At 41.6% G+C, this 18,071-nt stretch overlaps 1 protein-coding gene across 8 annotated transcripts in view; it reads right to left on the bottom strand.

The window, feature by feature from the left end:
* The window catches only part of DNAJC6 (DnaJ heat shock protein family (Hsp40) member C6), a 130,306-nt gene that overhangs the window by 73,368 nt on the left and 38,867 nt on the right, over positions 1 to 18,071 (bottom strand). Inside the window, exon 1 of one of the 8 annotated variants that reach the window (XM_019731703.3) lies at positions 16,462 to 17,023. The exons of 4 other annotated variants lie outside the window; for them this stretch is intronic. In XM_019731703.3, coding sequence (XP_019587262.2) covers positions 16,462 to 16,654 — 193 coding nt within the window. In that variant the 5' untranslated portion in view covers positions 16,655 to 17,023. Of the gene's footprint in view, positions 1 to 8,391; positions 8,817 to 16,461; positions 17,024 to 18,071 lie in introns of those variants that run through there. 3 more of the 8 variants (XM_019731694.3, XM_074334866.2, XM_074334865.2) reach the window with 3 other exon arrangements.

The raw sequence follows: 18,071 nt of genomic DNA, 5'->3' as shown, positions 1-18,071 counted from the left end.
GGGGAGGAAAAGACAGATGTGAGGAGCTCAGAAGAGGCACTCATCCTGGTGGAAGCTTCAGCCGGTAGAGGCTGGAATCTGTGGACTAGGCAAGTAAGGGACACAGCCAAACTAAAGTAGGCTGGCCACATAAATGCTGTGATGTGCTACTCAAAGAGCAGAAGAAGGAGAGCTGGCCGTTGAAGGCTCCTCAGAAATTGGGAAAGGACTGTTATCCACATTCATCTGCCCATCCAATATTTATTGATTTTCTACGAGCAATTATAAGATGAGCAAAGTGCACAATGAGGAAAATACAGAGTATTTTCAAGGCACAGAAAAGCAGCAGCTGACCCAGAGTTAGAGGGTCAGGCATGAGAAAGCTAACTCAAGACCTGCATTACTGAGGCAAAGGTCCTTGGGGTGAAGGGCAGGGAGAGAGCTCAAGGTGATGCTGTTTGAAGGAGGGCAGAGAATCATAAAACCTCTCCCATTTCCCCTCTAAAATTCCCACCTTATGTGTGACCAATAAGACTGCTAAAGTTCTTTCCAACTCTAAGGTTCTACAATTATGGCTTCAGATGAAAAAGCAAAACGGGTAAATGCCCTTCATACCTGAGTTAACTATGTTTTTGAAAGAACAACGGTGGGTGTGGATGTGGTTTTATAAAAGGGGCATCACGAAGGCTCCTTGTGGTGGTGGAAGTGTTCAGTATCTTGACTGTGGTGGTGGACTCACGAACCCACATAGAACTTACACACACACACGAGCACAAAAAACACCAGGGGAGTATGAGGTGGAATGTATCAATGTCAATATCTTGAATGTGCTATTACACTGGAGTTCTGAAAACTATTACCCCTGGGAGAAATAAGCAAAGTTTACAAGGGTCTCTCTGTATTTTTTCTCACAACTACTTGTGAGTCTGTAATTATTTCAATAAAAACTGCAGTTATTAAAGCAGCTACAGAGGAATATAGTTATATAAAACTGAAGTTATGAAATGTAAATTCATTGTTGAAACTGTAGCAAAACACATAAAAATAAAATGTTAAAATTACGTTCGACTCCTCGACTCCCGCAAGGGATGGTGGGCTCTGCCCCCTGCACTAACAACCGCGACTGGACCTGGGGCTGGGCTGCCCCCTCCCCAACTATGATTGAAAGGACAACAAATTGACTTGGAAAAAATCCTGGAAGTACACACTGTTCCCCAATGAAGTCCTGTTCCCCTTCCCCAATAAAATCTTTAAAAAAAAGAAAAATGTTAAAATTACTGGTACCCTACTATCCAAATATCCTTTTATAATATTTTGATGTAGTTCCTCCATTTTTAGACTCATATAGATCCTTACAATGACTTCCTGTGTGAATATATACATATGTGTGTGTTTGTGTAGTTTAATTCAGCACATATAGTTTGTTTCTTGTTCCGAAACTTTACATTTCAAACATCTTTCCATTACATTAAAAATTCATTGAATAAATACTTTTTGATGGCTATTTAGTAATATCATCTAGGCATATCATAATTTTCTCAACCAATCTCCGATCCTGGAACATTTTAGGCAGTGCTGAATTTTTTCCTATTATAAGTAATTCTATAATAAATTGAATCTAACTGGTTGCTGACATTACTGAAATGCAAGAGAATAAGCTCCCGAATACTAAAATGTTAGAGCTAGAAAGGATCTGACCAAACAATCCCCCTAAAACAAACATACACCCATACATAAATCATTTTATAGTTATGGAAACTGTGCTTATTTCTCACTTTCGGAAGTAAGGACAATGCACAATTTCAACAGCTACTGAAACACACACACACACACACACACACACACACACACCAAGAGCCACCAACCTTGCCCTGAGTCATTTTCTTGTAAAATCAAGCAGAGAAAGCAAAAATGAAACTATAGAGAAAAATATTTTTTTAAGACTGAAACAGTCTAGTTATGGTTCCTATTCCTATTCCCTAGGACACTGGGGCAGTAATTTAACTATTTTAATTTGGTTTCTCCATCCATAAACATACCCTCCTCCTCACAAGTCCTCAATAAATATTTGTTATGTGTGTGGACGACTGAAGTTGCTGGTGCACAGATACTCAATCCCTCAGTGTTACTACCACGTTCAGTGTTCTCCCACCTTTCTAGCCAGCTCCTGTTTAGAATGTCCTCCCTCGTCCCCTTCTTCACTTGTGGACATCTTGCCTACACTTCAGAGCCAGCACTGGCTACTTGCCCCTGTCAGTGTCCCTCTTCAGGGAAGCCGTCATTAGCCCACTAACCTACTTGTCACCCATATTATGTGCCACGTACTTTGTTAGAGGTACAAGTCTCCACTGATGGTAAAGGAGCAACTCGAGGGTCAGCCTGTTCCTTTCTCAAGTTTCAGGAGGGCTGTGCCAACCCGTCCTCCCGTCCCCCACGCTGGCTAGAGCTACTGGATGAGAGACACAAGCAACAACTCTCAAGCCCATTGAATTCTCTCTTCCTGTAATTTAGAGTTTGGGATTTGGAGACAGAGGATCAGTGAAGACCAATTGCTGGAATGAGTGACATGTGACCTTGGGAACCCCGGGGAAGCCATGTGCACAGAGACAACAAGAAAGCTGTGCAGAGAGAGAATAAAGGATGAAGCAAACGCGCAGAAGAGAACAAAACAAGAACCATGATGCACTAGAGAGAGGCGGGCTGGCTTTCAGCTCTCGAGTTCCAGGCCCAAAGGAGACCAGGTTCACCTCTCCGATCCTGGAACCCAGAAGACACCCTGTGACTTTGTAACAACTCCTTTCCTTTGGTTTTCAGTTAAGGTCTTCTAAAATAGGCTTTTACTATGTGCAACCAAAGATAATTTACGAAGACATGGGTAAAGTCTCCAATGCTTTTTCCTCCTTCCCTTGATCATTGTATTTCTTCTTCTGAAAATATTTTTTTCCAATTTTATCTGAAATGCTCAAATTTTACTCATCCTTCCCAACCAGCCCTAAATACAACCTAACCAAGGAAATGTCTGTCTCTGCCGTCTCTGAACTCCTGCGTACGGCATCGTTTGACACATGCACATGTTACTCACGTATTTGCCTTATCCTCCCTGTAAATTCCTCTCTCCAGGCCTCAGGGCCCTTACCCTTAAAATGAATGGACTGGATGAGATCAGCAGTTGTCAAACTGGCTCCTACCCAGCCCCAGGGTCTGCAGTTATGCACGAGAAACCACCTTTGGGGATAGAGAGGGGAGTCGTCCAAGAAAGCAGTGTCCAGCCTCCCCCGCTTACTTTAACCAGAGTTGTTTCTGTTTTCATGCATTTCATATATTGTCAGTCTGGGTAAGGCTTTTATTCAGAAATCTAGTACTAATCAAATTTGAAAACTCTAAATTAGATAATCCATAAAGCTCCAAGATTCCAGTAACAGGAGTGAAATAAAAATAACAAAAGCAACTAAAATGTTATTGAGCTAGACACTGTTCGAAACACTCTATGTCTGTCAACATTTTAATCATCACAACAATCACGTAAACTAGATATTCTTTACCTCATCCTAAAACGAGGACCCAAATCACATACAGTAGTACCTCGCTTTTTGAACATCTGTTGACGAACATTTTAGTTTATGAATGCCGTAAACCGGAAGTAAATGCTTCAGTTTTTGAACATGACTCAGAAGTCGAATATGTCACACGGTTTCTGCTGAGTGCAAGATCCTGAGGCCTAGCTGTTTCAGAGCTCGTGGATTACGTTCGAAAACCGAAGTACCACTGTACATTACAAGTGGCAGAGGCGGGATTTGAGGCCAACAAACACAGATCCAGATCTGAGTTCTTAACCACAATAACACTGTCTTCTAACACAGTGTTCCTGGGTCTTCTAACATCTGGCTCCTCTGGGGTGAATACGATGGCTTTTTTGTTTGTTTGTTTGTTTGTTTGTTTTTGATCTCACAGCACAGTACTTGGGCAGGTAGTCACTTACAGTGCTTGCTGAATGAATAAATGTGTGAATAAACAAAGCTGGTCTATCTTGGACTCCATGGACACTGAGACATGAACTTGACCTTTCTAGGACTTTGGCTGTCTCCAGGTAGTGATTTTAGCCAAACAAGAACCATTTTATCCCTGAAGAGCAAAGCACCTTCTTTCAACCAGAAAGAAATTCCTCTTAGGTACCATTCAATTTGTAGCTCTGGTCAGCAACACCAGTTTCATAGACCATGGACCCATACTTTACCATGTTTGCTGCCTTCAACGCATAATCAATATATTCACTCCTTTTATATCAGGGCTTCCCAACCTTCTCACTGTTGACATTCTGGGCCAGATAATTCTTTATTGTGTGGAACTGTCTTGTGCATTGTAGGGTGTTTAAAAGCACCCTGGCCTCTATCGACTAGATGTCAGTAACAACCCCACCATCTAAAATGTCTCCAGGCATTATCAAATGTCAGGGGTTGGGGGGGCTGCATAAAACAGTCCATCACTGAGAACCACTGCTTTCCATGAACTAGCTTTTGCAGAAGCACTGGGGAAAATAAATAAAGCTACAGACAAACACATTAATGGCTAATCATTCTTAGAACATAAAGGCTAGTTTCCTTTCATCCTTGGAAAATTCCTGTTTCATCCTCTGCCCTCAAAACTCCCCTTAAACTGGCCTGTCCTGAGTATGTACCAAGCCTGCTGACTGCCTCAACTGAGAGTTCTGGTGATAAATATCCTACACAGCTATGAAGACTCCTTGTGACTACAAGTTGCCTTAAAGCTTATAAACAATCCCAGAACGACTATAACGAAGGAAATGCTCAGAACCTTGTAAAACGAAGAGAGTAAAATGATCTACTTGGAAGAAACCCCAGGATAATAAAATATTCCCGACTTAATAAAATATCCTCACTTAGCTTCAACCCCTTGATACAGCCAACACATATCAAGCATCTACTCTAGGGCAGGGAATGCACCAGGCATTTTTCTATACCTTATCCCCTTTGATGGTCCTAACAATATGATGAGATAGGCATTATCTGTTTTACAGTGGGGCTCAAAGGGCTAATGACTTACCCAAGGTTACAGTGCTAGTCAGTGATACCAAAACTCGAATCTAGAACAATCACTAGCCCCAACTCCAGTGCTTTACTCCACAAGAAGAATAGTAGCCACAATCAATGGAAAGCCAAGAAGACAACAGGAAATCTTTTTCATTCATACTCTACTTATAGATAAGAGACAAAAGGATATACTCTAAAATGTTAACAATGGTCATCCATGGAAAACAAGTTTATCAGTTACTTTTATTGTCCTTTGTGTTTTTCTGCATTTTCTAAATCGTCCTAAATATGTAATTACCTATGTAATTAAAAAAATAATTAGAACCCATTTCCAACAACAAAAATAATTCATAGAAGTATCAACATTTAATGCCAGTTTTAAACAAACAACGATCACTATTTCTCACACATGAGACTGCCAAAAATAAAAAAGTTGGGTAACACTCAGCTTTGGCAAGTATGTGGGAAAACAAGCAGTCTCATACCCTGACAGTAGAAACTTAGGTTGTTACAGGTTCTAGAACAGCAATCTGGCAAGACCTAATGTGCGGTGCATATGCTCATTCCCCTAGCAACTCCACGTCTAAGAATTTATCCCACGGGTGTACCACATATACAATTTACACAAATACGTGTTTAAAGATATTTACTACTTATCGATGGAGGAACTGGGACAGTGAAATGCAAAGCAGTCATTAGAGAAAAAGAGGTCCATCTCTGGGTACGAATGTAGACAGTTACCTAAGACACAGTGTTAAGTAAAAACCAAGTTATGGAACAGCACGCATAGAAGGCTTCCCGGACATACAGTCACACATTACATATGAATGGGTGGATAGCATTATGTGGTGTACATGACTCTGCTTGGTCTATGTGGTGGTGTATAAGCTTGCACATGCACAGAAAATTCTGTAAGTATATACAAGAAACCATTAATATTAATTATATGTAGAGAGTAGGATAAAAGCTGCAGAGAAAGGAAGTGGACGTTTATTTTCATTTTTATACCACTCTCTGAATTTGGTTCTTTTTGTGTGTGCTTTTTATTCTCATGAATATGTATCACAGCTATAAGCAAAAACAGGGTTTGGTTTTGTTTGCTTTGGTTTTGTTTGGGGTTTTTAAGATACAAGAAGGCCAGCTCTTATGCAATGGCTTGAAAACAAAGCAACATACGAAATACAACTGTCTTCTGTTACAACTGCAAATGCTCACAAAACAAGATAGTGTGTGAAAGGCTCCCAGGCTCTGTGTGCCAGTAAGAGGCATAAAGGAGACAGTTCTTTCCTGGCACACTAAGAGACAGAGCCAGCTCCTACCCTGTGACGGGAATTAACGGCTGGACTTTCAGACCAATAATTAAAGTGGAATCCTGCTATACTTTTCGAGGCAACCTAAGCTAATTACCCTAGCAGTTAAAACCCAATTTTTCCTGTTCTGTCCCTCCAGCTCGTCTCCTCCTAAAGTGATCGATACATCTTAGCCACAGGGAGCCCAAGATCTCAGCTCTCCTCCTTTGCAATCTCTGTCCCTCTCCAGTATGTCAGGAGACCTGGGCCATGCTGCAGCCTGAGCTGTGTTATCAGCTCACTGAACTTAACAGAGCTTCTTCTGTCTAAAACATTTTGCTGATGCCACGTATTTTACTGGATAATTGTAAGAACTAAATATCATAGCATATTAAAAAGCACCTGTGAAAATGTTAGTTCACTTGAACTCTGGGGGGCTGGAAGGGGCAGGCTGACCATTAATGCTGAGCAGTACAGTTGCTAACCTCACCTGTGCTATATAAATCCTGCCTACAACCTGCCAATACCTGTGAAGCTACCTCAAATTCTTTCTCAACGCAAACAGCCAACATAGTCTCTTAAAAACACAACTCAGACTTCCTTTGTTGTCATTCCCTCCTGGCTTCCTAAGTGCCGGGTACACCAGTTCTCTACTCCTTTCGGGAAAGCTTTCTCCCTCTTCCAGGTCTTTTCACTTATTGGACCTAGTATTTGAAGTGCTTGCTCTACTCCCAGCTCTTTTCTTTTTTAATGTTTTCTGTCTGCTTCTGCTTCATCAAGTGTCAGCTCAAATGTTACCTCCTCAGAAAAAGCTTTCCTGATCATAGTCTATAAAATGGGCCTCCCTCCTCCCCGCAGGACCCTGAATTATTCTCTCCTTACTCTAGCCCCTCGTAGCATTTAGCATGGCATAGAATCCTTTATCTTTGTTTACTGGTTTATGCCATGTCTTCTGCACTACCGTGTTTCCCGAAAATAAGACCGGGTCTTATATTAATTTGTGCTCCAAAAGACGCATGAGGGCTTATGTTCAGGGGATGTCACCCTGAAAAATCATGCTAGGACTTATTTTCCAGTTAGGTCTTATTTTCAGGGAAACACGGTATAATATAAGCTCGTAGGTGCTGAGGTCTTATCTGTCTCGTCCTCCACTGCATCCCTGTACCTAGAACAGTGCCAGCACATAGTAGGTGGTGAAGAGGCATTTGTGAAATGAGAGAATAGAGTTATTCACGGCAAAGTGCTTTCATCTACATTCTCACATTTCACCTAGCCTGTGAAACCGGCAGGGTCAGTATGATTTTTCTCATTTGAATTACTGGCCCAAGGTCACAATTGGTAAATGACAAAGCCAGAGCTGATATCTGGGGTTTCTGACTCATGATTTCTTAATACCCCCCACTGTTCAAGAGTATCCAAAAATTGGACGTGGCAGTGTTGAAAACAGAGGAATTCATCGAGGCTTCAGCAAGAGGGAAGGAGAAGAGAAAAGATCTGCTCTCCTGCAGGGGTGAGGCAAGGGAGACAGGAAGGGGAAAATGGCAAGCTTTATCTTGCACTCCCCAGTTGTGAATTAGTAAGTAAAATTCTTGCCTTCGCCGGAATGAAACACAGCCACCTCTAGGATGGAGACTTGTGAAACCCCTCACCATCGAGTCAGTGTGGAACACTTGGCTAATAGTAACAGTAAGTGAAATTTTAGGTAGGTTAGATACGGTTACCCAAATTGGAAAGTGACACCTGTGTTCACACCTACTGGACCCCGTGCAGTAAGCTGGGATCTAAGTTCTACACACGCCCCCACACAACCCCCAAAACTAGTCATCCACGTACCTTCCTGGCATGGAGCTCCAAATCTCCCCCACGGGGTGACTCACTGGCAGGGGAGGAGGGCACACAGGACCCACACAGGAAAGGGCAAAGAGGGTAGCACAGACAAAGGAAGGGAAGGAAGGACAAGGAAGTTGAAGATGAAGGGGAAGGAGATAGAGGAGGAAGACAGAAAAGAGGAAAGGAGGCCATAGAAGGAGAAAGCGAAAAAAGAATAAGGGGCAGGGAGAAATAAGGACTGTTACCCTGCTAAGATTTTTGTTTCAATGCTCAAGTGTCCAAATGCTGGTACGAGGCAGTCCTGGGGTCAGGGTATTTTTTCAGGCACTTGTCTGTTTCCATAGAGACCGAGAATTCTTGCATCAGTAATCATCTTCCAAATTTCTCCAGTGGCCGAGCTTTCTTCCTGTGCCTCCATCATCAGGCAGGGACACGGAGCCTCACGCAGCGAGCATGGGCGTAAGGGCAGGCTGGCTACCTTATACCATCCTGGCCTCCAGCCTCGGGCCTGGACTCAGCCCAGCGCCATAGAGCTTCAGTTCTAGCATTTCCACTGATTACCTTTCTCCTCCCACGGGCAAGCACAGGCCCTGCTCCTGCCTCCCACCCTTTCCACAGCACTCCCCTGAAGAGCTGCACAGCCTAATAAAGGGCAGCCTACCAAAGAGCTGAAAGCTTAGTGAAACCGTGTGCCAAGCTAACAGTATATCTGGCCCTTCCACAAGTATGCTCGTGGTACATTTGCAGCATAGAAAACAGTTGGTCACATTTCCCACTTTTAGCCAAGACTGGAAATACTCCCTCTTCTCCTGCCTTGGAGAGCCCATTCCCCCATTAAAAAAAAAAAAAAAAAAATTTGTATATTTTGGTTGCATTTGTATAAAGGTGAATCCCTAACTGTTATACTCATTTTTTAAATTCTGTTTTTTAAAAGAAATTTTAAAACATTTTGGTGGGTCTTAAAATTATTGGGGTCCCTAGGCACTATTCCTGTTGGATAAGTCAGCCCTGCCTCACCTCCCCCTACCCCCAAATCTTCAGCACCCTCCCACTGTCTACAGAATACAGTCTAACCTCCTCAGCAGGCTCGCTCCAATCTGGGTTCTATCTCTCTGCCCAGCGCCATCCACTACAGCACTTCCCACCCATATGATCTCCAGCTTCTAGGCCTAAATGCAGTTCTGTCAACACACCATGCACGATAATGTCACGGTGCCTCAGCCCCCAGCCCCAAACAATTTTCCTTTCCTTCTCCACCTACTGACTTCTGGCTCAAACATCACTTTCCACTGTGGCCGTCCCTAGTCCTTCCAGGTGAAATCATGGCTCCTTCTTCTGCACCCCCACACCACTTTACATGTCTATTGTTATCCCACTTATCCACCCCGGCGTTTGCCAAATATAACCAATTCTAATGTGCACTTCTTTCACAGCGTAACATTTCTAACATCAGGAAGTGGCTTAGAACATATGCCAAACAAACTCACCAGACACCAAATAGAGTGCTACTGTGCAATACACCAGTAGTCATTACTTTCTGTACATGCAAACCCAACACTGCACAGAAGGCACTGGGTCATTTGATTGCTTCCTTGGTGGGGTTATCTGCATTGTTAACACCACGCACGGCTGAATTTTAACTTCCATCCCTAGTATCTTTTACAATTATACTTTGATGCATTGTTGAAATGAAAACGTTTTTTGAATCTAGACTGTGGCCTGTGACATGTCAGGTAAAGCAATTAAAGGTAGTAGAAACTGCCAGACCTCTTGGCACATGTCATGAAATTTTCTAATTCTTTGGACCATGAAGGACTCATTCCTCAGACTAACTAAGCTGTTCTGTCAAAAGCTTCCAAGTAAATTTCAAGAGATGTTGTTCAACATACAGTAACTGTAATTTAGTTTATTCCTGAGTTACAAGTTTCACAAACAAGGAAATGTTCAATATAAGCTCCAGGATTCTTCAATTCACCTCAAAATGATAGATTCTTTCCAGAAAGAGTTCAAAATGGTGAGTGCAGGTTACAAAAAGCAGTAAGTCACCATAAAACTTACATATAACTGCAGAAAGCCAAAGGTGATACATAACTTTTTATATTAAACCTGAAAATCGCTAAGAGTCAAATCTTGTGATAATAATGAAGAAATCTACGGACAAAAGTCATCTATTATTAGTCCGTTAGAAAAAAAAAATGTGTACATTTAATGGTTTGTTTTCTGTTTTGGTTTCATTATTTCTGCTCAAAAAAGTTACCTAGATGATAAATTATACAATAGATTGCATTTTTTGTTCAAGAGAGCAGTCTTTTGGTGAGATAATTATTTCTTTACATTTCCACATTAGAAAACTCTTGGGGGCCTGGGGCCATGTATTAAATCCTCTCTGTCTCCCCTCTATTGTCCTTGCATACAAAACATGCTCGTTATTGAACTGGCCTACCTTTTGGGCAATAGTTTCATTTCTTTCAAGTCTGGCCTCATTTCTGTTAAAATCTAGCTGTACGATTATTTTTAGATTTGGATGGACGTATTTCATTATAAATGCCCTTTTTAAAATTCAAAATCTGTTCATGCTTTCATTTATTCAATGAGTATTTAAATAAATGCCAAACAGTGACAAGAATACAAAGGTGAATAAGACACAGCTGTCTGAACTTTACTTCCAGTCTAGAGGGAGACACAGGCCAGGCAACATTATCACAACTGAATGTGATGACAAGCTATGACAGGGACGTACAGGCTGCTGGAGGGGCGTGGAGAACAGCCATCTCATAGGCAGCCTATGGGGTTTAAGGCTAATGAAACCAAGTCCTGAAGAATGAATAGGAGATAACTTAGAAAAGTGGACATCTAGATGGCTATGAGGAAAGCTGCCCTAAGCTGAGGGAACAGTATTTCCAAAAGCTTAGAGAGACAGTGAAGGGAGGGGGACCCTACCAGTGAAGAAAGGATAAGAAATTCTGTTGGGCTCGCTGGCAGAGGTACTAGGATGGGCTTCTGATGTCCAGTTAAGAATACTCTGGACTTTACCCTGAGAGCAGTGAAGACTCATTTTTACTGAAGATATCATTCTATAAATTTATAAAGCTGCATTATTATATTGTACTCTCAGTGTCATATCAGAATTTAATCAGTCTTATTCAATACTGATTTTCCTCTATCTTCCTCAGTTCCAGTATTTTTAAGTTCTTTATGCTATGTTTAAATCCGGAGAGATATCTGTCTTATTGGCACAAGATTCAAAATGAAAAACAACTGCACTCATTTCAGTTATCTCGGACACTCCTATTTCTCCTTTCCTCAGGGAAAGAAACAAATAGAAACGTTCACTAAATTCTTCACTTGCAATCTTATGGGCATTTTTTATGGCATTTTACTCAATAAAGAATGAGTAGAGCCTGTGTAATCTGAGGCAAATTGCTTAACCTCTCTGTGCCTGGTTTATTCAACCACAAGAGGAAAGGAACTACCACTAATATAATGTAATATAATGTAACATAATATAATATAAGACTGGGTCTTATATTAATTTTTGCTCCAAAAGACGCATTAGAGCTGATTGTCCGGCTAGGTCTTATTTTGGGGAAAATATGGTGCATATGTATTTACATACATTTTCACTTTCAATAGGGGTCACCATATTTTGCCATATTATTAAATGGGCACTTTTTGGCCCAAATTTGTGAGGGAAAAATAAGGATGTGCATTATAGATGGGTAGTACTAATTCCATATCTATATAAATGTTTTTAATTCTTGTATTTATGCTTATGAGTTAAAAGTGTAACTCTAGAAATCAGTAACGATATCTGTATGCAAAATAATACCCTGGGATAATGATAATCAGTTTTGCTGAACTTAGGATGAACTTGCAACAACAAAGAGCTCTTGGCCTTCTATGATGCATAAATATGGTAAATTTGTTACCGGTCCATAAAATTTCTTGTACCTTGTATCTATTCTTGTGTTTTGTAATTATTTGTTATATAAAATTTCTTGTACCATACTATGCTAAAAAACAAATGCTAAAATTCCTTTATAATACAAAAAACAAGTACATAAATGTACACAAATAAAAATTTCAATTAAAAAAATTAAAACAAAAGATTTTTTTCCCTGAAAGTTTGGGCCAAACACGTGGGTGTGCATTATACATGGCAAAATACGGTACCTTTGAGGCAAGGGCCTAAAGAATCAGGGAGGGAAGAAGGTATGTTTTTATATTTTTCGTTTTATTCCTTTCTGTAATTTTTATTTCTTTTTTAATCAAGAGCATGGAAAACTCTTATAATAAAAATTGATTTACAAACCTCGTTACATAAAGTTAAAGAAACAAATTATTCTGAAGGCTTAGGATAATTATATGGAAACCAATTTATGTGAAGGAAAAAAAAGAAAGCTGAAGAACCTAGGCTTGATTAGCCTAGAAGAGAAGAGAATTGGATTAAGAGGAGAAACATGACCTCTTGTTTCATTTTCAAAAGGTTGCCATGTGGTAAAAAAAAAACAAAAAAAAAACTTGATTTTATTTTGTATCTAGAGAGCTGAAAGGCTGATTTTTGCCTAAATAAAAGGAAGAGCTCTGTGCCAACGAAAACAGTCCAAGTCACTGCCTCAGAAGGCAGGGACAGCTCCATCACAGAAGGTGTAGATCATAGCCTACGTGGCCATCTTTCAGAGACTTGGTCCAAAGGATTCCCCTTCTAAGTCTATAAAACCTGGCAGTCACCAAGCACTTGAAATTTGAGAGGTGCATCATTAAACGGTTATCCAGAAACATTCAAAGGTTAGCCATACATTAAATCAGTTAGATAAATCAACTTTGCCTTCAACCATTGTTGCCTGCCAACAAGACCCTTAAGTGAGCCGGTATTCCTAAGGAAGTAATATCAGTACCTATATGCTGATAATACGTCAATGATGCATGATGTTACCCAAATAAAGATTACATAATGTGGGTGCTGGGTTTAAACACTATCCAGAATAGTATTTGTTGAAGCTAATTTTTGTTTGCAATCAGATTCATACTAAACAGGCAAGTATTTTAGCATTCTTCATTATCCTTACATTCTTAATTGGACTGCTGTTTTGTGGCTTGTCATCATGAACTTGGTAAGTAAAGCCTAATGTTGGAACGCTTTCGTGACTCAAGACTGGGAGTGATGCTTTTGTGGATTCTACTTTCCATGGAAGATGAAATGCACACAAGAGAAATACAGGATTTCTGAGCTAATGAATTGGGATAGCTGCAGTGCCATTTGGGATATGAGAGGATGACCTTTGAATGACACTCTTTTCTAGCAAATAATTCAAATGAAGAGAAAGTGAGCCAGAGCAGGTAGAGAGCTCTGCAAGACACATCCACCCAGGGAGCTGCTTTGGCATCTACCACTTGAAAGTCTGTTGACTTAAAAATCATTACACTTCTCTGAACATCTGTCGCTCTTTCATCTAATAACAGAGGGGAAAATCAAAGTAGATAATATTGTTTCCATTTCAACAATCAGTTGATATTATGCCTATAGAGATAAAGACAGTTTAGTTCAATGGGGATACCCTTAGACCTTAGAATCACAAACCTGAATCTTGATGTCACTAAGTAGCTATTTTATCTTGAACAAGTCTCCTGCCATCTCTAAGAATATGTTTCTTCATCCGATTGGAACAGTACCGATAACAAAGGGAAGAAAAATTGCAAATATCTTCTCCTGTTGTTTTAAGCCTCACACTAAATAAAGCTTTGTTATGAGTCTCCTTTTATAATGGGGAATAGGCTTAAACATTTTCTAGGTTTTACAACTAGTAACAATAGTGCAGAGGTTTGATCCCAAATCCCTGGCCACCGACACATGCGACTTACCCTATCTAACAGAATTCTGGGGAAAGGAAATAAGATTAGTGTCCAACTGTTCTGTCTATTATAAATAACTGTGCACGTGTAAGGTATTGTTAAGACTAAACTTTAAATTCTCTAGTGGTACCCCGACACGTTCTCTCCATTCATAAACATTTCTGTTAGAACAAAAGCCCCATGAACCACCTATCCTAACCAGGATATCACAGCACGATCAATAGAATGAATGGGCAGATTACTGCTGCTTTAGAAATGATCCATGAGTTTAATTAAATATCTTAAAGAAACAGATATGTTTACACTACACAAAGCCGCTCTTTCAGGATCTTGGAAGAACTATAATTACACAGGACAGATATAGTTGCACTAGTAAATGAAACTTGCTACCCACTAAAAGAAACCCACTCTCAGGACCCAATCCCTTATCCAAACCAAACAGCATCCTCCCAAACTGCATTCTCAATGGTAAATATGCATCAAAATTGTCATAAGATACACAGTACTGCCACAACAAAGCCACATCATTCCCCTAAGTGGGGAGTGAGGGACGGGACCCTGCAACCATTTCATATAGTTCTAGTTTGATCGAGTTGAAGATTCAACTCCTAATAATAAGGATTTAGAGATAATATTCTTAACAAAAAAATGATTTCCCATTACAACAGTTTATCAAGGCAATTCACTCTTCTCCTCTAAACCTATTGGAAAATCTCTGATGTAGTGGGGGAAAAAAGAATCCTCAAAACTCCAGATTTACCACAGGCTGCCCTGTGTTTGAGTTACTGCCCCTATTAAGTGACTGCCCCCTAGAGGGCAGTTCCCCACAGTGCTTACTTAGCACAGAGCTCAGCACACAAGCTCTGGAAATACGTGCTGAATTTATTCTAGAATATGACATACTTTAAAAACAAACTCCAATTCTTAAAAAGAAAATCTCTAGGAAAGATGAAAATACAAAAATTTTCATATTTCTTTCATTTCCCTGAAGTGGGCTTCTCCACACTCATTTGGAAACTGTTCGTTTGTTTACATGCCTACTATGTTCCAGAAAGGATTCCAGTGTCATCATTTGGAGTACATGAATCTTTGTTTAAGATTTAAAGGAGATCACATCTAGTCAAAAGATGGTTTGAACTTTGCTATATCACAGATTTGGAAAAACATAAATTAAATAGCAATGTACAACCTCAATACCAAGACCCTTGAAGCCATCAGTCACATTTTAGTTGTAATTTAAAATGGTCCTGCGAGAACATCTCACCAATACCTTACTTAACTTCACTAAGAGCTCTATGGGTAACATTCGTTTTCAGGCCAGGATACTTGAACATCTGTGGGCAATATGTCACCTCACTTATGGGATGAGGGAAATAGAAAATGGTAGCCCAGGGAGAGCCATTACACAATTTACAGACGCAAGTATTTGTTTGCAAAGCAGGAATTAAATCCAGTTTTGTTTCATTACTTCCCAACAACCCAATATGAATCTTTCCTCCGGAGTCTTCAGTTGTCCAGTATTAAAATGATCAATGTGGAACAAACCACTAACCACTCCAATTATAAATTATCTCTATGTAAACAATCCTCGAATATTGGTTCCTTGACAAGGTAAGAAAACGGTTATAATAATACACCTTGTCCAAGGTGTATGACTGTTTTGCTACGGAAATCGCTAAAAGAGCATTTTCAAGAAAGAAATCCAACTTGTTAAAATGCTTTATAAGATGGTTGCAAGCCCCGATACAAAGTGTAGAGGTATTTCCATTTTTCTTACATATAAAGGTTTATGAAATATTAATATATTCAATGTGAAAGTATAAACAAGATCAAAGCCAACAACAGATAGAGTAACTTTCATTGTGCAAATCATAAAAACTGCGGAAAAGGACTCTAGATCCCAGGTAAAAACTGCTCAAGAAACAGCATTAACCCTAGCAGGGTTGAGAAGAAGCAGAGCTCTACACAATTGCAAATAACACCAGCATTACGAGAATTGGAATCCATATCGTCCACAGGCTTCAAAAACAATCAACGCACTTACTCCTTCACCTCTCCCCCCCCACCCCCCCCATCCAGCTGGGTAGTGAAAGCAGCTGCCTCTTCTCGCCCTACTTCCTAGTCTCGCCTGGTGCCACCTCCTCCCCTCGCCTGTCCACCCCTCCTCCACTTTCCCCTCCCCTCCCCGCCCCCAGGTGGTGTATTCAGCAGCCTTAGAAGATTAAGAGGCGCTCGCTACAGTCGCTGGGCCTCCGGACTGATCTAACGTTTCCTACCTCCCTGGTATAGAGAAATTAGAGACGCGACTCTCTGGTGGTATTAGATGCCTTCGCCTCTCTCCCAGCCTCTCCCTGGCTAGGGCTGGGGTGGGAGCCTCGAGCTAGCGTACTGGGTACTGGGCCGTATCTGCAGGTCCGCCCGCGCACGGAGTTCAGCCGGACGCTCCCCAACCGTGGCGCTACCTGAGCTGTCCATGGTGCTGGCGCGGTCCTGAGGCTGCCGGGCAGGACTCCGCCCCGCCGCCCCGACATTCACTCTCTGCTTGACGCCACCCCCGCCGCTCCCCACACTAAAGTCCCCGTTACTGTCCACCAGCTGCAAAGATTCATAACCATCGTTGCTGGTCTTTTTCCGGTAGCTCCCGAGGAGGCTCATGGGCAAGCCAAGAGAAAAGGGAAAAAAAAAAAAATCCACCTGGGAGACGAATAGGGAGATGGAAGGTGGAAAGGGCTAAAGGAGAAATTTTAAAAAAAGAAAAAAGGGGAGGGGAGGAAAAACATCAAGTGCCCGACATGATGCTAAGAGGAGGGAAAGAGGGAGCGGCCACCGTAGAGGAGCTTTACGTAGAGGAGCTTTACGGGGCGCGGCGAAGCCACCGCCCTGGGCAGAGCGCGGCTCGGCACCGGGGCGCAGGGGAGGGAGGGAGGGACAGCAAGAGGGAGGGGGGCAGAGGGCGGGGGCGCTGCCGCCACGGAGCTGCCAGCCTAGCCGAGCTCCAGGCTCCCGGCCAGCCACGCTCTGGCTGGGGAGTGCCCGGAAGCAATCCTATAAGGTGTCGCCGCGTCGCCCCGCCGTGCAGCAGGGCAGCTCCAATCGCAGCTGGCCCACGGGTAGAGAAGAAAAGAGAGGGAGTAAGGAAAGGGAGATTCTCGGGGAGGTGGGCTGAAGGCGTAAAAGGGGGCGGGGTGGGAGGAGGAGGCGACTACTACAACCCGGGTGGAGGGTGTGTTAGCGTGTGAGGTGAAGAAGAAGGGGGGCTGGGTGTCTCTGACTGGTAAGCTTTGGGGACAAGGGGGTCTCTTGGTAAGATCCAGACACTCCCATTTCGTATAACTTGGATTATATTTACTAGACGATTCGGCAAGTCAAAGCCACCCGGACCGTTACAACCCTAGAGGACTGATTTGTAACTCAATGGAACAGAAAAAAAACCTAAGTTAAGCCAGGCTATATGTATGCTAGGATAGAAAGAAACAGCAGGGTTTTGCACATTTCCCATAATGATGGTCCCTAAGTGAGATACCAAAGAGCTTGCTATTCAAACACTAGGAGGCAATTAGGGTCCATTCGACCTAGTCAGTATATAGTATGTGGCTGTTTAGTAACTATCTGCTGAAGGAATAAATTGGGGAAATGGATGGAGAGCAAGGTTGAATCAGGTGCAAGTTCAGATCTGACATAATTTACCTTGAGACCTAGAGAAAGGACCAAACAACTCAGCTGGCTTGAGGGAATGGTTGGGAAGCAAGTAAAATGAGGATTTTCTTTCCATTCTCTAGCTCCACCCCCCTTTTCTTTCATACTTTTGGGGCAAAGAAAGCAGTCACTCATCAGAGGAGAGTTTATCACAAAGGTAATGAAGCTTAAGGGTCAGGACTCCTTTCGTGCAGAAGCCTTTTTCAAGGATGTGTACAAAATTTTACATTCGTGATTTCGTATTCTTAAAGAGGATCCCAACATTGTAAAAATTTTCAAGCCTTATAAAACCTAGATATAATTCTAAGTCTCAAAAGGTGATTACTAAATGTTCATTTTCACCTGAAATAATAGGACTGCAGAAGTACCCCTCCTT

The sequence above is a fragment of the Rhinolophus sinicus genome, chromosome 14, assembly GCF_057876585.1.
Source record: "Rhinolophus sinicus isolate RSI-liver-muscle chromosome 14, RSI-T2T, whole genome shotgun sequence".
Lineage (NCBI taxonomy): Eukaryota > Metazoa > Chordata > Mammalia > Chiroptera > Rhinolophidae > Rhinolophus > Rhinolophus sinicus.
The sequence above is the reverse complement of the archived record's forward strand: the minus strand, read 5'-3'. Positions and strand labels throughout refer to the sequence as shown.